Below are 21,204 nucleotides of genomic sequence, written 5' to 3' on the forward strand. Positions count from 1 at the left end.
AACGTGCGTTTGGGGAGCTCGGTATTTTTAATCTCGTTTCTAATCGCGTTAATACCTCGCCAGTTGGCTGCACGTTTGTTGGTAGGTGCTTGGTCTACATAGTTGCCTCAGCTTGCGCCACTGCCGATTATTCCGGGTCTTGTCAGACCATTAAGAGGAAAGAGCAATTAATTTACTCTCCAGTTAAAGCGGAAGGTAATGCTATTTATTTTTAAAAAAAGCTCCTTTAGCATTATTATGCATAATACTTATGCTTTAGGGGAATCTTACTACATTTACAGAATTGAGATAGCTAAACTAAATATAATCTGAATCTTTTTCGCGATGAAAAATTTTAATCAATGCTTAAGCCGTTCTCTTAATCCAAGTCCCGCCAAACTGCTCCAACGTTGCAATGTGTCCCTACACAGTTTACTTCGCGTAAATTGTGCATGAACCCATGCAGAAACCCGCACCAACCGGCTCCAAAGTGGCCCCCGTGGGCGCCGGTGAAAATTTTCAACTCAATTCACATTTTCCCCCGGAGAGGCAGACCAATAATCAGATCCAACCGGTGCAAGTTTTGGGCCGCATGCTAATCGCAATCTAACTGCAAACTGAAGCGAATTGACCCGGAAAACAATGGTCGCGTACTAGGGCCAGCGCCACGGCCAGTTCCAGGTGCCTTTTTTTGCAACATTAAAACCAGAACAAGCAACCAAGGTGAGTGAGTGAGAAAGAGACAGTTTTTTTTCTCCCATTGCTTAATTTAAGCTATCAAAAAAAAAAGCTCGCGCCCCCCCGACAGTTACCGCTACGAACAAGAACTGAGAGGGAATTGGAACGAACCCACGCGGACACCGAGCTCGGCCGTGATCCTTCGTTGATTCAAGTTCAAGCCTCGCGTGTCCAGTCCTTGTTTAGCACGGGGCAAATAAACGCAACGCATAACATAGAGACAAAAAAAAACACACACAACAATTCACGAGCACCTCCGAGAGTTTCTCGATTGCGTACAGAGAAAGCATTAGCAATTGAGTTTTTTTTTGCCTGCAATCCGCTCGCGATCGCATTGACAGCCCAATGCCATAATGCGGGAAGCGACGGGCATGAAAAACTGAAAAACTCCATCTTTGCTACTGAAGAGAAAATACGCAATGTAGCAAAAAAAAGCCAACAGCCCGCCCCAATCGTACGGTACGCGTTCATGCGCAACTCATCCACCGATCGGCAATCTTTTCTATCGTCTTCCTGCACTATCGTTGCCGGCTTCCATCGCTTATTGTTTATTTGGGTCTCGACAAATCGGGGTTTCTTATCGTTTTATTCCCTCACCCGTCCGCTCAGCCACCTTGTGCGTCAGATAATTCAGCCTCGATCAGATCGATCGTTCAGTCAGCGAATTTACGTGTGGTGCGCGATTCGATCAACCCGCGCTCGACCTGCTCCGATGGGCGCAAATAGCGCCAGGTGGTGTTTTAAGTGTGCCCGAGCTTTTTCGCCATTTATTTATCCCTCCATCTACCACCTCTCACCCTTCATTACTCGAGCGCACGCAATTTATTTTATTCGAAGCCCACCCCAATCACCCTCAGTGGTACCGAAGGGTGAGCGAATGGAGCCCGTGCTGGCGCCTCGATGCTATTGATTTACGCTGCTGCAATGGAGTTGAATGCATGAGTGTGACAAAATAAATACGAGAAATATATGGGCATTGAGAGGGTGCACACTTTCATATTGATTGTGCCTGAAATAAATTTATAGGCGAATTGATTGACATTATTGGCAGTAACGGATATTTAGAGGCAGAATGTCTGAAACGATCCAAGTACCCAAGCCACACGTATTTAAGCCGCAAGTTTGCTTATGAGTAGCATTTTACTTTTTTCCAAAACAAAAAAAATTACATTTCAAGTTCATCATTCATTCATGTCTATACGCACGTTTTCATGAATGGATTTACATAATCTATCCTCTCACAGTTTTTTGCACCTAGTTTGAGCTAGTTTTAAATGATTTTTTGTCTATTTCTTCAACGCTCATGGATATGAGTTGGCATAATTTATATTTGTGAAGAGCAAAACAGGGTTTCACGACGAAAGACTTCAACGACAGGTAAGCGAGAAACGGTGGAAGAGTCATAATTCGTTTCTCAATTTGATTTGAGAAACACGATACCGGTTTTTAGACCCTTAATATAAAAAATTTCCCTACCAGACACATCGTACCGCCACTGATGCATCAATTGCAATCGCTGTGCGTGTAATACCCCCAACTGGACTAAAACCATTGGTGGTCCCCGGCGAACATCAATTGTTCCATCCCACACTGAGATGTCGTTGTATAAATTGTCGTTGCAAGCACGGGTCCTTGCACAGAACCGACAGCCGCGCACGACGGCCCCCAAGGAATGTTACAATTTTCCAACGGCAACAGATTTATGAGCGCCATCCGGAATGGCGCTTCGGAGCGTGACCGCGACGCCGTCTGAAGTAGTACGCTGGCAGGGACACTCGAACGCGGGGCGATTGGGCGGAACCATTGTTAGCTGTCGGTTTCTGGAACACGTGTAACCAATCGGTTTTGCAGAACCATCTCACCGCGTTGGGCCATCGATTCGATACCGCTGTCGTGGCGCAAATCCGCATTCAGTCGACGCACGCGGGCGACACGATGCACGCTCTCGCCCATTTACATTGTAAGCGCCGTTGTTCGATGCAGTCCGGTTCTTCCCGAGTTCGCGCCACCCAGCCGGGCCATGGGCTGTAATGAGCAGAGAAGTTGCTTAACCCGCGGAAGGATTTTCGAAGCGAGCGGTAGAGGAGACGGATTCGAACATGTTGAAGGCTAATATGCTGACATGGATAGAACCGGTCAGAATATTCAACGCCGACCCCAGCGAGACAGTGCTCGTGTCTGCAACATGAAAAACAAAATATTTATGAGGCCGAGAGTGACAACGGTTTGTTGCCCTCGTTTGTTAATTTGCTTGTTTGCTAACATTTTTGAGTTTTTTTTTATGCTACGCTTCTCGCATTTGATAATATATCTATAATATGCACGAGCTGCATAAAATGTTGCATGATATTCAACTAATCATACGTCCAGAAAAGAATATTACTTTAAATAGCGCACTTGAAACCATCGAAAACAACACGTTTGGACATACATGACTTACATGGCGATGTAATGAGCCCCTTTTTATATTTATATTCCAGTGTTGTTGTAACGGAAGCACAGAAAACTAAAAAAAAATAATAAAAAATACCCACAACAGTCATTACTCAAATTTTTGGTTGACGTGATTTAAACCGAAAGAAAAAATTAGCACATCAGATGTTAGAAAAAGGTGGCCTTTTCTTCCTAACTCGTCGTCACAATTGCAACTAATCAGCACATGTAGCGGTCCGGCCATTTGAAGTAGCTGCCGTGGCTGTGTATATGTGTATGTGGTTGGTTTGATTGGCTTTCTTTCGACTGGCGCAGGCTCGTCTCTGCCCTCTAACGGGCTCTGGACGGTACAAATTTGAATAAAAGAAACCCCGCGGCAAGCGAGCAGGCTTTTGGGGTGGCAGTTTTGCACTTTTCTAATTAATTATGCACGACAATTTATATCGCTTTCGTTGCGCCACTGCGGAAGGGGTTGAAACGCGGGCTCAGCCACCTTTATCTGCCTCTCCGCAGCGATCGTTTGGGTCATTAGTCATTCTTCAATCAGTCCCTGATTGGGAGGCTTCGGGACGCTGGCCGACCGAATGACGGATGGATAAATGAAGCGCGTGAAGGCGCTGCGAAAGATGGGTAAGGTGAAAATGCAAAGAAACCCTCGATACTCCTTGGCATCGATGGCGATCGTTAGACGGCCCCAGATCGCTTGGTACGTGTGGACTACGCTTGTTGAATTTAGAGTGCCCCAAAGCCCGTCCAATCGGCGGACCATTTTCTCGCTGAAAATCCTTCAACACCGATTCCGATCAATGCGCGATGGAAAATTATGTGGATCACATAGCGATTAATCCGCTGGCCCCTCGCACTGTTGACGTGTCGTTACAGCCCTTGAAACGGAGGCTCGTCCGGTTTGGCGGACGCGGGGGAAAAAATTAAGACCACGTGAGGAAAACCACCCGCGAGAGAGGCATCAAATGCAGCACGGGTGGCTTGCTTCGAAAAGCAAAAAAAATGGCTTCGCATTCGCCCGAGAGAATATCCGCTGGCCAATCGGCCTTCATCGGAGGATGTTACCACAGCCATTACCTTGAGTTTTCATGCACGCATACATGCAAACGTGCACCGGGGCGTAGGCGCGGGTGCCGACGGTGAAAGGTTATTCACCGGGCCAAGGTCAATAGACCGAATACGGTCGTTCGAGCAAGGTAAGGATGCTGCTAGCTCAACCGAACGTAGCTGAATTAAGCCCAATCACCCTAATTCCGAAATCCTGTTTGAGCCCCTGGCAGCCTCGCGAAGGAGTAAAAGAATAAAATGAAAAACAATCATTTCATTCCTTTCCTTCTTCATGTAACTATCGAAGGTTCCAGCTCATCACCCTTGAAGGTTCTAGATATTTGTTTGCTAGAATTCTGGCGTGACTTGCGAGCTTGCAGTTTCATCAAATCAAATTAAAACTTTACCAAGGATTCTTTAAATTGTTTTATTTAATTTACAGTTCATACAATCAACATTCAGCGCATGGTAGCAATCCAGCGAAGCGTCACTCTTTACTATGCTTCAAAAAGATTATTACGCACGAGAAGGTGCGTCGTAAATACTTTTTAATAGTCGAAACTGAGAGAACCAGAAATCTCGACCCGACTACGAGATGCTGTCTTGCCCGGACATCCCGAATCGAACTCCGGAAGGGGCCAACGGCGGAATCATTAAAACACACGCATCTATGTTTCTATTAATGCACCTGAGCGACCACGACGTCCGAGCCGATACCCAGGACTCCCATGAACGGACCGCAAACGACGGAAAAACAAGGCTAATAGGACGAGAAAAATTAGAGAGAAAAATTCTAACCAATTCTCGGGGATCTAATCTTCTTTTGGTCCTCCTTTTCCAACATGGTACATCCCGTGGACGCATAAAGCATCGGCTGGGGCCCTAACCTCCATGCGTGCGAGCCCGATTACGATGTTTATCAAGGAGTCAACGTACCTTGCGCCTCCCTACTGACCAAGTTCCATGACCTTTTCGGGACCGGCTCGAGCCTGGACATGTTTGTTGTCGTTCCTTTGCCGCCTTTTTCATCGGGTTCCTTTTTTCTCACTCTTTCCCGGGAATGCTGCAAAAGGCTCTAGATGCGATGGAGCAACAAAAGGGCCCCAGGGCGATTTTGATCCATCCTCTGAATTCCGTGGTCATCACGGCGGCAACAACTGTGAAGATTCGCAGCGTTGTGGGTTGAAATAAATTTATTTCGATAAAAACATTAAACGACCGAAAAGTGACGAACCCGAAAGAAGGAACGAACTATCAATAGTCAATTTCTTATATTGAAACTTCGTTCGTAAAAGCAATTTGCGATATAGTTGCGATTAAAAATCGCCTATCTTAACTCTCAAATGCAGTAAGGAATTTTCCTAATAATATATAAAACTATGTTAACCAAAATTTGTCCTAAAGAGAGTGACTGGTCGTATTTTTCTTTTCAGGCAGCAACTCATAAACCGGTCCGTTTTATTGAACAACGATGGATCTGATCAGTCCCTCCATACCCATCTTTCTGGGCGTACCGGACGAGCAGGAAAAATCGAATCAAAAATAATAACAATAAAACCCGATCCCAGCTTCACGTTGCCATGGGAACGCAACGCGCACGATTCACCTATTAACACATTGCCCTACAGGTTCGGTACAGGTCGTTCTCTTGCCCGGCTGTACGTACACAAGCTGGCAAAGGGAGACGACGATTTCGAAGCTCTGTGCACGGTCGATCGTTGGACCATCTCACCGGCATCCTGGTAGTCACCGTGGGTTCCGGATTGTGCCACAGGAATCGTCAGCGAGCCTGTGCGTTTTTTGTTCGCATCCCCTCCAATTCCATCGTTGGGTCCCTTCGGTCAGCCCCATGTGGTCAGACAAATTGGATGCAGTCCGGTTTTTGGTTAGTTTTGTTTTGTTCCCGAACCACCCGACCCAGCTAGAACCCGATACACCGGCTGGGGCCTGATAGCGTGCCTGGTTGGAATGGGTGAATTAAGTAAATTGATGATCCATCCGTCCGGCGGCCGGAACGGCGATTATGATGGTGAAGACAGCCAGCCGGGTGGAAAAAGGACAACGACGAAAGCCCATGTCCAGTACCGGCCACATCACAACGACCTCACGGAGCCGGTGTGAAGTTGGACCATCACACGAGGATGAAGTGAGAAAAACGCATCCCAGCTTCCGAGCTTCAGTTGAGTGACGGAATTTATTGCTTCGAAATATTTAGGGGCTCCGTAAGCAGGATATTGAACTTAAATGTGTTTAAATCGTGCAACTAAAAGCGATATGCATTGATTCGACTTTGTCATGCTGCATTTGGGCTCTGGAAAATCCTCTAAAACTCGTATGTTGGTAGCACATGCTCTAATCAACTTTCTATCCTATAGATGTTTTATTCCACGATGTGATAGTTAGAAAAATTGCAATATATTCGGATTGTACAAACTGTTAAAAACTTCCATACTAAGTGTTCCTTTGTGCAGATCCTTGTCTTGCTCCCAACCAGATTCCAACCGGTGTATCAGGTGTATCGGAGAGCTCCCCCGTCAACGACTCATCAGGCCATTAATATTCAGGCTCAATTTTGCTCCACATCCACCAACCGTCCTTCAACGACCGCTGTCAATTATTGCCCCGGGGCAATGGCAGTGTCAAAGATATAAAAACCCAAATTCGCTCATGAAACCGCGAAGGCTGGGTGCGGCCTAACGGTATCCCCCAACAACGAGTTCTGCCACCTAATCCGCTTATGACGTGTCTATTTAGGCGACCGCCTTGCCCAAAGCGGCCAAGAACCGAGGAAGAACGCGAAGCGTCCCGTCACGGAGGAACGTTGCACGTTGCGCGGTTTGCACGCAAATTTGGCCCAATTTTTTTCTCCCCACATCGCCCTATTCGGAAGGGTAACTACGCCGCAAGGGTTGTTGGCCGGGTCGGTTCCATCCCCCTTGCCAGCCGGTGACCGCAATTTTTCCCGATACGTCAAACAGATCATCATCGCACACCGCTCGATCATCCGATTGACAGCTTGACGGGCGATCTTGAGGGCGCAAAAGGGGGCGCCGAGTGTTGCCCTGCATTGTTGCGGTTGCTAATTCATGCTATGTTTTGGCTCCGGGGTGGGATGCGGTGGTTTCAGCGAGATTTTGTTTTTATTTTTAGGTATACACCTACCGGTTTTATAGGTTCACAAATTAACATCGGCGCAGGTCCAGGATTTGTATCGGATTTATTTTTTTTGTTCAGTCACGCAAAGTGTACCCAAAAGACTTCCCACTTCAAATTTAAACGCTTTCCTTTTAACACAACGGCTCCCATCCGTGACCTGCCCCGAAAGGACCAAAACGCCCCCCGGAAACGATCAACCAAATCGCAATCATTATCCATCTCCCGATCGACCATCCATCCGAAGGATGTGCGTGTTCGAGCCCTTTTTTTGGCTAGCGGATCGATTCCCGGTGGCGACATCTTCCGCGTACGGAATGTAGGTCACGCAGAATCCATCCCCTTGGTTTTCCTTCCCCGGCCGAACCATGGGACGGGACCAACGGCACCCCCTTTTATTCTACCGCCCGCGGCATCCCACCCCGACTCGTCACCGTCGAAAAACTTCGCGATCGATCCTCGCTCAGGCTCACGCACAATTCGCGCGGCCCCAAGCGGCCGAATCCAATCAAAACGGCATCGGCGTCCCACCCTGCGCGGGGGTATGCTCGATTTATGATTACATTTTTCTTCCTTGCGCCTTGCGCGGTTTCGGCCGGGAGGGTTACCTTTTTGGAGAGCGCGTGTTTTTGTTTTAACCCAACCGCGAAACCAGTTCCTGCCGATGGTGCCAGCACGCACTGCCTGGCTGGGGCAGGTGAATTAGTGGCAGGTTCGTCTTGTTTATCCCGTTGGGTGCGTACGGCAGTTGGGTGGTGTGTGCCTTTTTTTTTCGCCCAAAAATCTATCAGCATAACGAACAAGCGCTTTTGAGGCCGGCTACTAAGGTGGCTGAATTTGGCGTTGAAAACGGGCCACCTCCGAGCGTCGGTGGAATCGCATGGCTTGCGCTCGTATCAGTCGGCACGGCGATCGGGGACTCTCGCCCTGGGGCAGGATTGATGATGTTTTCCACCTCCTGCACACCTCGATCGCGTGCGTAAGCTCAGGAACAATGTCAATGCGTGCGTGTGTTCCCGTTATTGGGTGCGCACGCTTCAAAGGGACAGCCGAGGGCAATGCTGGGATGCTGGAGTCCGCGCTGGCAGCTCGACTGGATCATGTCGCCTGGAGCGATTCCCGAAATCTGGGAGGTGCCATGAAGCAATGGCATTCCAATGGTTTCTCCAAGCACGAGCTAGCCGGATTGGAATAGTGGAGAGTCCTTTTAGCTGTTTGTTCCGACACATACCACAAGCACACAGTGTCAATAAGTGGTAGAGAAATTAATTCCCACGAATTGATTTCGTTTTGTGGATAAAGGTATGGCAAAATTCTTTCATATTGCTGTTTAATTTTAGATGTGCATCCAACATCTGGCTTCTGTGAGAGTCTCATAATGCATGACTTGCTTTAAAAGCGCGCTACGTCTCCGGAAATATACGTAACACCGCTTAGATGAGTCAAGCAAATCGCGTAGCTTGAAATTCACAACCCAGGGAACGCACTTCATTAGCGTTCGTTTTCAACGGTTGGCCTACTTTTGGAAAGCACCGGAACACCTTACCTGGTCGATGGGTAAACAAAAATCGCCTAAACATGAAAAACTTCTATCACCGTCTTTCGTCAAGATTCGATTTTCAAATCTCAACCACCAACCATACTCACCCATTTGCGACACGCACATGAACGCCAACGGTCCGAGGACGAAAAAAAACGGAAACGGGAGCAGCTGAAGGCAACCGACGGCTGATGGCAACGCGGAAAAGAGAAGTGCTAATTCTCTCCCAGCTACCTCCATAAATCACGCCAGCGTCCGGCGGTACGGCACCCAAATCAAGACGGAAAAGAAGAAAGCAACACCATCGTTTAGGCCCACGGCCGAACCACCCAAGGTGGGCCGATTTTGATGGGCCCAAAAACTCCGGGAAGATGCGACGGTGCGTTCGCTGGCGGCGGTTCTGCTGACCTACTTGGATCCGAGCTGGCTCCACCCAATGGGGTGCGGTGACCAACAACCTGCCGGGGAGCCCTGGTTAGCTGGGGGTACCCAGCTAAAGTGTACGAGAAAGGGAAGGGTGTGGGTTAAGGAGAGAGAAAAAAAAAGTAAAACCTATTTCGCAACTAAGCATCACTCTGTGAGTGTCACTAATCGGAAGCACAAACCAGCCCAGTCACTGGCTGATTGACGCACGAGCGAAGGCGAAATTGTACTTTCAATTTTCAGTTATGCATGCTTCAGAATCTTTCATTTTCCACCATTCAAAGCATGGTTTTCCTCAATTCGCATGCAACATGCTTGATGTGTCATTAAATCCTACAGAATTTACTGCTACAACAGTGGCTCCTAAAGCCTGACGGATGTAACCTTTCGTGATGCTTCTAAGCTCCGGTTCCCATCCAGTTGGCGGACAAATGTTTCAAATTTCCGGTTTCCCGAGCCACACCGTAGTACGTATTTCCATGAGCGCCAGCAGCCATGCTCCTGCAGCTTCTTTCGACGCTTTCCTCTTTCCATTCTTCATTCGCGACCGCCATCACGATCGCGACTCTTTTTCCCTACACAGATCGTCTTTTCCTTCTTCGTCAGGCTCTCGCTCCGTTTCTTTCACTCCCTCTTTTCTTTTCTTTCACGGCAGCTTCTCTTTCTCTCTTTCAAGCTCTCGCTTTCTCTCTCTCTCTCTCTGTCTCTCTATCTCTCTTTCTCTCGTTCTTTCCCCTACACCGGTCCAGGCGGCTCCATCGTGCTGGAAAAAGTTGGTCACGAAATCGCAAGTGACCCACTTTGCCCAAGCATGCGAGAGCAGCGCTGTATGTCCGGATTCCGTCCCGAGCATGATCTTCACGCGGTTGTTACCGTTGGCAAGTGGGCAGGGAGGCTTAGGGGGTCTGATCGCGACACGAGAAGCGGTGGAAAAACATGCGGGCCAACCACAAGTGCACGAACGGAGCGAGAGACGAAACCGCTGGTCCGGGCGAATGAACGAGCAGGCAAAAGAAACCGCGGAAAATGCGTTGACAACGCGCGTATGCATCTCGTCTCGCTTGGGCGGGTTGCTCAGTGGAGTGGGAGGCCGTGAGGGAGTAGGGCAGTTCCGATGGGATGGCTTCATTTGGCCATTCCGTCTGCCGTCTGCCAAGACACGGCGTGTTACCGCGCAATGGAGTGTTGCATCGTCACAACATCCTCAACAGCCTGCCACCGTGTGCAGCCTGCATAAATTCCTCTCCCTCCCACTCATTTCCCTCCCACCCCCTATGGATGTTACGGTTGTGCAGTGCGACGTGGCGTAGGGAAGAAAATCGCGGCCCCACCCGTGAGACACAACGAGATGCGAGAAGAAAAACATGCTTTGAAAGGGAGAAAGAGTCGACAACACCTCTGCACAAACCCCCTGGCTGGTGGAGCGTTTTTACAAGTAGCAAAAGAGGCTTCTTCCCGCACCATGTCCGACACAACAGTTTTCCTTGGGGTCTTTCCTGGGGCAATTTTCACGATGCGCACGAAGCAAATCTGCGAACAACATGCCGTCGGGTAGCTTCATGGCGATATCATTTTTAAATGCTCGATTCATCAACAAGCCTGCTGTATGTTCCTGTGGCTCGGTGAGACGTCTACGGTGCGCCTGGGAGTCGGTGGGTCCGTTTTTCCACTCCAATTCCCCTAGTGTAGGGGAGCGATGTAATATTACAACCTGCGGCTCCCACAGTATACTTTTTATGGACGATGACATACTAAGAATGAGCTGCATGCTCTGGTGATACTTTTTTTCTGACGACCATAAAAGGAACAATTACATTATTGACATGACATGACATGATGGGGGTTGATAAATGCACTTTTTTCCATTTGCAGTATGCGCCTAAATATAGGCAACAAGCGTAACACGTATAACAAGATCAAGTTCGACCAACACATGGGTTAATGTTTATTAGATAGATTTTGCTCTTAGTAAAGTGATTAACAACCATCGCTAAACTAAACTAAATTATTTCGATTTTTGTCACTAAGGTTTTTGTCAGTATACACGACTACCTGCTCGACGCTTGCAATGCTTCAATCCACGTTTACTCGCGAACCTTTGAATGGAAAATACAATATTCACCGTTAAAGATCTGAATCGTTTTAAATCATTGTGTTTATTACAAAACAGTGGATTTAACACGTACACAAAGCGACAGTATAAAAGCCGTTTATACGTTCACATAGTTTCTAGTATGCTTCATGATACATTTACGACAATCATATTTACAATAACGGTACACAATTTAATATCTTATACACGTGACTTTTGAAACGATTAAACTGCTACCAGTCAGACAATAAAGCCCTTTACTTTTACCCGTATGTTTCGTACACAGGAGCTTTTAGCTCTACTAAGCTGTATATGGAAACTAAAACAATCCCACAAACGCTCACAAATCACGAATAGTATCGTCGTACCTCATCAAGCAACCGTTCGATCGTACTTTCGTCGATCGCAATAAACCGTTTCGAGTTGCGGCTGAAGAAGTAAATGTCCCCAGTGTAGATGTCGAACCAAAGCGCGTGGATGTGCAAATCATGCGATTCGAGCCGACGTTTAAGGAACCCGTACGAGGCAACGTTCTCGATCTGCTGCAGCGTGTTCACCTGCGACAGTTTATCCTCGATCGCGAAATTATTCTCCGGATCGATGTACGCTACGAATTTACGTAGCGGAGTCTCGGAAGAAAAAATAAGCGGTTTATCTAGCCCTCTCTCCTTCAGATTTTGGAACTTGGACAAGCTCGTGTTAGCGTGCTCGCAAAGCCACGCACGCAACGGTGATATGCGTCGATTTTCCTACGGCGAGAAAACATACCAGTTACAGCACATATAACTGCTACAGTTTGAATTATCACTGTCTGGCCTATGAACCACTCCCAGTTACCAACCAAAGAAGAAAACTCTGGATCTTTCAACTGGTACAGCAAATTCATTGCCTTGCAATCGCTATGCCCGCAGACAATGATGTGCTTGATATTATTCACAACGCAGCCGAGCTCCAATGCCGCTGGTTCGCAGCTAAAGTATTCGTCCTGAAAATGTTCAGCGTGTGGCACGAGATTGCCAGCATTTCGCACCACGAACATATCACCGACGTGCGTTTCCGTGAATCTGGTCGGTATCATTCTGCTGTCCATGCAGGTGAAAAATACAGCTTTAGGCTAGTGACGGGAATGAACGAGCATTAAAAAAGGCAATTATTTAAAAAAAACCATTCTCGAACATACCTGGGGATTGTCGCGGACTTTCCTAAACTCTTGCACCATCTGTTCCCGGGTGGTGTGCCGGTAACGCATTACTCCACGAAGAATTCTTTCCATGACTCACGCCGGAATGAAATCACAGCGTCAAGCGACGATCGGTTAATTGGAAAAGTGTCTTCTAGCTTGATCCTCCCTGCAAGTCAAGAATAGCCGATCGTGCCGGAACACAACACTTGCAAGCACTTTGACACGCAGCGAAGATCAGGTCATCGAGTGCTGACCATGGTGGTCACAATCTATTAGCAGCAGTTACCTTGACCAACAACAAAAACACAACGATCATAAAATTAGCACTTTCCCAGGGCACCTTCGGTCACACTGCTCCAGAAAGCGCTTTGCTGTCGTTTAAGCAAGCATATTTCTGCTCGATTATCCCATACTTTGGCGACGCTACGTCCGATCAATTAAACCCAGCATATAACACTCAAAAATAGCAAGATCATAAACAGTGCCGTCGTCGTCAGCCACGATCACCGATCGCGTCCACGAAAACTATGACGCCAACCGTACGCTCCACTGGCTCCATCAGTTTACGCACACGCTCATATATTGTAGCCCCAACATGTACGTTGGGGATCGAAGGGATAAGAGAAAAAGGAAGGTGGGCTGGTAAACAAACGCTCCACGGCAGGCGTGCGTAGGGTTGCGCACGCACACAAGTTCCTGCACGTGGCGACTCGATGGAGCCGCCTTGTTCGGCTGTCTCTTTCCGATGCACCATCCCGCTGCAGCTGGAAGCCGCACGAACGCGGTTTCTTATCGAGCGAATAACTGCGATGGTCCGTCGCACGCTAAAAGCGATAGTGTGGACCAGTAGAGCGAAGGTCACTCTCGATTTCGAGCATAAAGAATCTATTCATTTATGATTCCGTTGCAAAGAAATGACAATCTTTAGTGAAATTTAAGAGCGTTTGCAACAAGAGCTAATAGCCTTAAGCAAGACAATATTTAAGAGAAGCCACTGAAAGAAGGGCATAAGCAAACACAACATCGTCCTGCAGCCTGCTGACCTGAAGAATATATTGAACGAAAGAATGCACTCTGTTCATCGAAGGTGGACACTTATAAGCCATAAACTGCAGTATGTAATGAATCTCGACAGAAGTAACACCAGATCAAAGAAAAGGACTGGCACAGGAACTATTTTACCACGACTATGCTCGACCCTTATGTGCCCACTCGCAATGCGGCACAAACTGTTGCGATAGTCGGAATAACGTGCTGATAAGATTTGATACAATCAGCGAAACGCTAGCATTGGTAACTCGTACTGTGTCAGCTGTCGGTTAAGCAGAGAGATTGTAAGATGAAAAATGTGCAAGGGGTAAGGCCGAGAAAATAAGAAGAAAATGGTCATCTCCCAACTGTTTCCGCATCGTTTCAACACGTGCCTTGCATTTCGTAGACGTAAACATCGCACTCTCCTTTCATGGTGAGATTTGTTCTGCCCAGGGAGAGATTTGAAATGAGCGATTGAAGCTGCATCAACCAACTAAATACGGCTCCATCATAATTAATGAAAGATTTCAATCATGTTTGTTGCATAATTGCAGTTTGGCTTTATTTCAACAATCTTGCTATTCGCTGCAATACATGATCTGTTTCTGTTCGACTCCTTATATTATTCGTAACATCTGCAGGATACACTCATTTACTTTAGTTCCAGCACAATTGAAACACTTCATCCATTCTCAAATTTATCCTTTTATTCGGTAAGTTTTCTGTATTTTTCGTTCCCTAGTCACAGCTTAGGTATGTATTTTGTTCCACCGACTGTTGTAAATCGTGATGAAAAAAACTGGAGAAAGCCGTTGGTCCATTATTCACATTTCTCAGGAATCCGGATTTAATTCCGGAAAACGTGGATCATATATATTAGCTGTGACTACTGCCATTTTTATTTCCCCAAAGAACTTTTTAAAGAAACGGAAGGCTTCATAGTATTAGAGCTTGCAACGTGCAAATATGATCTAAGCGCTACAAAATATGTGAAAGCTATATGGCGGGAATGAGCGGGAGCATTCAGTGCGCCTATGTACAATTATTGAATCACTCATAATCATTATAAAATAGTATAAAAAATCACCCACCTACAGAATGATATTTCAACAAGAAGAGTTTCAGGAACACATCACTTTATAACAAGAATGAACCGCTCTGCCAAACGACCGTTCGGCCCATAATATGAAGATTGGTTGGGAAATAAACAAAACAAAACAAACCACCAAGCTCCTACCGATATCGCGAATGGAGAATTCATCAAAGTCTGACTTAGTTACGGATTTTGCTCTTCCAATTGGCTATTTGAGGACGACCCAGATCACTAGGATAGCTTGATTATGCTTCCATGACGAAGCGCAGGGAAATGTTGGTGTCGTATCCGGCTACAGGCTACTGGAAGATCACGTCCATGTATTCTTATATATTTGCTTACCGGAAGTAGTAGTACTTCTTCCGGTACAGGTATCAGTGATAAGCGTTCGTTGTTGTGTTATGATGATAAGACTGATATTGCGTTAGATGATGTGCTTGCTGTTGCTGCGGTTGTCCAACGTACTGGTGGTAACCGGCTCCACTTCCGGCGTAGTAGTTAGGATGCGTTGCACCATTAACCAAGCCATGTCCCCCATGGTTAACGGCTGTGTGATGCATATGATGACTGTTGGCACGGTTTCCGCCTGCGCTGCTGGTGTTCATGGTGCTGTTTGGGTTTTCCAACTCCTCAAAGTACTTGCGCGCGTTCCGAATATTGATCAACGTCGCCTCGGATGGTATAGACGGATCGGACATCACGACCATCACGTATGTGTTGCTAGTAAACGTATCTATGAAGGCGGCGAACACACTGTTGCGTACCTCCATCGACGAGAATTTGGCACCAAGCTTCGAGCAGGACAGCTTGAACTGTTTGATTATGTTCGATACCTTCTCAAAGCGATGGCTGTCTCGATGTTGCTTTCGCTGGCAGTGCGAGATCACCAGGAATGTGGCCCGCTCAAATAGCAACACTTCGTCTGCGTCCACGACGTTCGCAAAATAATTCAGCGAATGTTCGAGTGCCTTTACATTCGGTATCAGCTGGTACACGATGCTGCTCCAAGCCCGGTACAGAGTTTCATCCCAGATGCTTGTCCGGAATGCCGTGCACTCTAGCGGCCTTGAGCAGCGCTTAAGATCTTCTTCGCGCTCTTTGAAGATTATGTCACGCTGCTCTTCGGCTACAAGATCCATTTTATGGACGAGGCAAAAAATTTTCGCCTCCGGTGAATTCATAAGCAGCGCCTCCAGGCAGGACTGATAGTAATGCATGTCCTTGTCCAACTCGCGACTTTCAACGTCAAACACGTATATTAAAACTTCTACATTGCGAAAAATGTTATCCTTCTGCGATGCGAAGTACTGCTCCATGAACGACTCCTGTCCACCGCAGTCCCATAAGTTAAGCACAAGATTTCCCAGGAAGCGTACATGAGAATGCTCGACATCGACTGCGGAAATACAGAGTTAGTTTTAGATTACATTTTACTGTAAGCCAATAGTAGAATATTTACTTGTGGCTCCCAGTCTTCGAGTGTCCCTGGCGATGTAGTTGGCGAAAATGATCGATCGCATGCTGGTCTTGCCTGAGCCGCTCTTCCCCATTAGGAGCACCTGTACCCATGGTAAAGTGTGTTAATTAATTAAGCATGATTCATAATTATCCTTGAAACACAATCACGATGGCCGCCCATCATATAGCAGCAAGGTTACAAACCTTTTTCTTCATTGTGTTTAGTTTTGTTTTCGTTATTACGCTGTAGGAATAAGAGAATTGCACAACGCACAGTTTGAGAGAGGCGGAAAAAACACAACCCTCAAAGCACTACCAAAAACGATAGGAAAATGATTATTCTCGAGGCCTACTCCCGATCGTTCTTTTTCGTGTCTATACGCTTATCTTATTCTTTCCAGTTCACTTCGTTTTATTTTCTTTGCCTCTTATCCTTTGCGATTATGCCACGATAGGGCGAAAGAAAAACTGAGTCCTGAATTCCACCTGCCTCATTCGCCTACTTAACGGCAAATAAAAGACCCCGGCGTTGAAAACAATAGTTCAAATTATGTTTATCCACTAAATAGTTGCTTTAATCCAGCAAGAATAAATTATAAAACGTGCAAGCGCCTCGATAATAGAATATGTTTTGACAGTCATATGGTAAACATTTGCGTCTTTACAAACATGTATTCTGTTTATAATATCAGCTTCGATGGTTTACAATTCATAGGTGGGCTGCCCACCTCTAAAAATACACGTCAAAGTTTAAAAATATATAAATTGAAACCATTAAATATTTCGATTTTTCTCTATTTATTAACTCTTCTTGAAACGGTAGATCGTTCCTAGTTTGAATCCCCGGCAAAACGTTAGCTTTATAATATTAAAATCATTGAAACATTTTGAACGCAGATTGTTTGAGACATCAATCACGTGTTTCTAATGGCTGCATAAAACGTGGTACATAAATGTCGCAACAAACTAACTTCGTAAGTATGCAAAACAATAAAACATTCACAATGGCATTTTCTGCATTGCTCAGTTTACAGGTGTTTTTAGTTTTGTTCTAATGATAAATGATAACAAAAAATGGTAATAAATCATTTATCGTTGCGTTACTTACTGCAATCAGAAAAATCCAAATATTTTTAAAGTTAGCTATAAAAGTGGGAAACTTATGTCTACAGTTGATTAGTTTACAAGATGAATTTCTCTTTGAAAGTAGTCATCTGTTATTTACTAGTTTTTGTGTCGATTTGTACATGTAAGCTTAAGAAATATCTATAGTTCTTTAGAGCTTATTTTTCCTCACAAATGATTTTCTATACAGCAAGTTCGTCCAAAATAACGAAATCAACGAATCCAGCCATCCGTAGCATCACCATTGAAGAAGTTCAATGTTTCTTGGAGTTTGACGAATTACTTCTCAACATGTTTGCTAAAGTGATATTTCCGCCGGACCAATCGCCAAATAATCTGTTTAACAAACACGATTATATCAATTCTGAAATACCATCGGCTTATTTGGAAACCGGACCATATAATACGGTTAACTTAATACATGTTTTAGTTCAAAAGCTAGTTTTTTCAAACCAGGATTTCAACAACACACTTTCTACTTTCGCATCTTGCTTGAATCACGTAATTACACAAAATTGAAACATTGTTCAAAATTGATTTGATTAGAAAACTTTCCGTATTCCAGACCTCAACGCAGGAGAACACGCCGGAGCAATTTTTCAAATTTCAACAAGGAATGAAGATGTCTTGCCACGAATTTCCTTTCATTTGTTCCATAATACGATTTTTGTTGAGGGTTAACATAGGACCAGTATATGATCTAACCGAACTAATTATCTGTTGGATGACGACAAACTCATTTTACTGTAGTAAGTATAAAATAAGTAAAATGCTTTATGAGCTAATAAAAAATCATTTTATCCTTCCATTTATTTCAGATTAAATGTCGCTACGTCATCGTAACCAGATGGTTTCAATGGACGTAGAAACGATCCCGACCCCGACAATATTATAACACCTGTTTTGATAAGGATTTATGGTGTCTTATTGTTTTCAGCAACGCTTGATTAGCGTTTTTGATTGATAACTGCAAATAAATGTGCGTAGCTACTCTACGAAAAAAAAAGAAAAGAATTTCTGGTACTGCTCAAATTACCCATATGTACATAAAATTCAATTAAATAAATGGTCATGGAATAAAAACCAGTTATTCATAAATATTCTCTGATGAGTATATCTTATTAGAGCGTAAGGATCAACCAATTATATCACTATAATTGAGCCACTAAGCCTTACAAAATGAGAGGTTTAACGGCTGCTGCAAATGAAAACTCATGTGCATCACATAGCAATTAAAACAAATAATATGCATTTAGAAATTAATGATTATTTGCATTGATACAAGCATAATGCATTAAAATACTACAAAATCTACATTCCTGTATGCATTACATACATAATTTTATTTTATGAATTGGCAGTCCTCGTAACTTTTCAACATGATGATGCCATTCCCACGCATTTTATCTCCCAACGCGATCAGCGAAAGCGATATGTAAACGAACACTCCCATAGCGCTAGCGATCAACATAGCCTAAACTTGCACAACCGCGTCTAGCCTAGCCCACGGAAAGCCGCAGGCTCCCATGCTTAGGCTCTTCTCAGCCACTTGAGCCTAAACAACGCACACCAGTACTCTGCGCCACGTGCTACACGAAGCCCAGCTAGAACGGGCTCAGAGCTCCACTGTGTCGTGGTATCGGCCATAGCGCATTGGTCAGCGACTCCATCGCATAGACGGCTAGAAACCGCTGAAAACCGCTGATCGGTCGCGTTTCGCGAGTGAACAGAAAGGAAAAACGTTACGCACGAAACGATTCGATTGTAGTCGGCTCGAATCTTTCAAACCCAGCGGATCGGAGTTGCACCTTCTCACGTCTGTAGCATTGAACTGCAAGGTTTTTTTTGTAGATTGACCATGAAGCAATCTTTGGCGACGGTTCTGGTTCTGGCGGCGTTCGCCGCTAATGTCGGCCAGCTGCGAGCTAATACTCCGGTAAGGTTATCTGGCGAATAAATGCTGTCGTTGCTTTTAGACTTATTTTATTGTTATTATTATATACGCTCTCGTAACAGGTTTCGGTTGATGTGTACTACGCTCACCTCTGCCCAGACAGTGTACGTTGGGTGCAGGATCAGCTGCTGACATTGAGCCCGACCCTTCTCAACAGCATCACCCTTGACTTCATTCCGTTCGGCAAGGCGCAAGTAAGTAGAGCCTTCCAGATGCAACCCAATTTGCAGTGATTTTCGGGCTCGTGTGGGTAACGCATAACGGCACAAACACGCCGCGGGAAACCTGTTTTGTTTCATTTTTCATCTTCAATTATTCGTGTCGACCGTGTCCGAGTGCCGACGATTTGCCGAGATTTAAATTGAATTAGTGTGACCCCACGCTGGTAGATCGCTCTTATGGTCCCGCGAAGACAGGACACGCAACCAAGAAATCAAGAAACCGGATTAACTCTGCAACCTACCCCCGTTGCACTGGAGCTGAATCAAGTTGTTTGCTCTGCAGCAGCGTTGTGTGCTTAAGTGTTTCCACAGTACCAAGTTCTGAGAGAATATCATTCGTTACGATTACTTGTTCCTCAGCATTGTACCAAAAAACGGTAACGCTCGAACAACAAAAACAGATAAAGCCTCAAAACGCCCTCGACAAACGCTCTTACAGCATCTAAAATTAGTAACGAGTAGATTAGCACAATTAATGAAGTTTCCCACGACCTGCACAAGTCAATGTAAATCACTCGAAACTCTGCAAACCTTCACTGTTCTCTCGTGAAATGTGGCGCAAAACGTCGGTTTCGAAATGGTTGCTTCCGTTGCATTCATGCGCCAAACAATGCGGTTGCGCCAGCATTGGGGAAAATGTGGTCAACTCATCGTCGTTTGAATCTATCGCTTTTCCAGAGTGTCAACAACGGCCAGAGTTTCATTTGCCAGCATGGTCCGGCGGAATGCGAGGGCAACCGAGTGCAGTCTTGCGTTCTCAGCTTGCTGCCTACGCAACAGGCCCAGGTTAATTACGTCGGCTGCCAGATGAGCTTCACGGCTGATCCCCGCGGATGGGAGGTAAGTGAAGTGTTTGTCTCGTTTTTGGCTTTGTGAAACAACTAACACCTAACGACACATCCGCTCAGTGTGCCTTCCGGTCGGGAGTAAACCTAAACGCTGCTGAGGCTTGCGTACAAGGAGCTCAGGGAACGGAGCTACAGTTGGAAGCGGAACGTCGCACTCAGCAGATCGCTCCGGCATTTATCCCAACCATCGTTTTCAATGGAGTAAGCTAGGAAGGAGTTGCTGCTGATATGGAGCACATATTTTAAGTTTCTAACGATATTGCTACTATTCCTTTACAGCAATTCGACCAGGCTCTTCAGGATCGTTCCCTGACGGACTTTGCCGGTATCGTGTGCGAGCTGGCTGGTCTATCTGGCGTGGGCTGCTAACTACCAGTACTTTTGGAGTGTGAACGAATAGCGGTTTACCAGAAATTTTTTTCTATCCGTTATGAAAATGCATGTAACAATTGACGCTTAAAACAAGCTAATAATAAAACGTGATGTTTTAAAGTGATAACAGTTTTGACTTGGAAAGATAAAACCGAAAGAACGCCAGTCAGCCACGCAATGGAAACAGTAATAATGTTCAACCTTTGATATGATTAAGGAGAAACAACTTATTGCTCGCTTAAGCTGCTATCGAATCGGTAGCTATAAAATATTCCTGATAAAGTATCAAACGATTAGTATTTGTTTTTTTTTTTGTTCAACTAGACGGTTAAGTTCAGATAAGCTACAATGTACTTAACAAGCAGCGTTAACGAGCCTGAAGTAAGTAACTAAAGCGCACTCATCAAAATTCAAATCACTGAAATAATGATTGAATAATTCAGGTGCTTGCAGTTAAAATTAATGGTTGATAATTGATAAAAAAAGATTGACAAACAATCAAAAAAC

General features: G+C 45.4%; 4 protein-coding genes across 4 annotated transcripts; 2 read left to right on the forward strand and 2 right to left on the reverse strand.

Annotated features, from left to right (window-relative positions):
* Positions 1–11,387: 11,387 nt before the first annotated feature.
* LOC128731795 (beta carbonic anhydrase 1) lies at positions 11,388–12,704 on the reverse strand. Its single transcript, XM_053824936.1, has 3 exons — positions 12,592–12,704; positions 12,253–12,525; positions 11,388–12,160 (listed from the first exon to the last, which is right to left on the reverse strand). Exons 1-3 carry the CDS (start codon positions 12,682–12,684, stop codon positions 11,759–11,761), a joined length of 768 nt encoding a protein of 255 aa, XP_053680911.1. The 5' UTR covers positions 12,685–12,704; the 3' UTR covers positions 11,388–11,758.
* A 1,607-nt stretch (positions 12,705–14,311) lies between these two features.
* On the reverse strand, positions 14,312–16,393 carry LOC128726887 (ras-related GTP-binding protein A). The gene is made up of 3 exons (XM_053820732.1): positions 16,382–16,393; positions 16,179–16,278; positions 14,312–16,115 (listed from the first exon to the last, which is right to left on the reverse strand). Exons 1-3 carry the CDS (start codon positions 16,391–16,393, stop codon positions 15,094–15,096), a joined length of 1,134 nt encoding a protein of 377 aa, XP_053676707.1. The 3' UTR covers positions 14,312–15,093.
* A 981-nt stretch (positions 16,394–17,374) lies between these two features.
* Positions 17,375–18,388, forward strand: LOC128720702 (uncharacterized). Its single transcript, XM_053814395.1, has 4 exons — positions 17,375–17,426; positions 17,493–17,803; positions 17,868–18,051; positions 18,121–18,388. The coding sequence occupies exons 2-4, from the start codon at positions 17,594–17,596 to the stop codon at positions 18,123–18,125; spliced, it is 399 nt and encodes a 132-aa protein (XP_053670370.1). The 5' UTR covers positions 17,375–17,426; positions 17,493–17,593; the 3' UTR covers positions 18,126–18,388.
* A 714-nt stretch (positions 18,389–19,102) lies between these two features.
* Positions 19,103–20,798, forward strand: LOC128730711 (GILT-like protein 1). Its single transcript, XM_053823790.1, has 5 exons — positions 19,103–19,238; positions 19,319–19,450; positions 20,156–20,317; positions 20,386–20,526; positions 20,605–20,798. The coding sequence occupies exons 1-5, from the start codon at positions 19,161–19,163 to the stop codon at positions 20,692–20,694; spliced, it is 603 nt and encodes a 200-aa protein (XP_053679765.1). The 5' UTR covers positions 19,103–19,160; the 3' UTR covers positions 20,695–20,798.
* Positions 20,799–21,204: the final 406 nt, after the last annotated feature.

Source organism: Anopheles nili, chromosome 2 (assembly GCF_943737925.1).
Source record: "Anopheles nili chromosome 2, idAnoNiliSN_F5_01, whole genome shotgun sequence".
Lineage (NCBI taxonomy): Eukaryota > Metazoa > Arthropoda > Insecta > Diptera > Culicidae > Anopheles > Anopheles nili.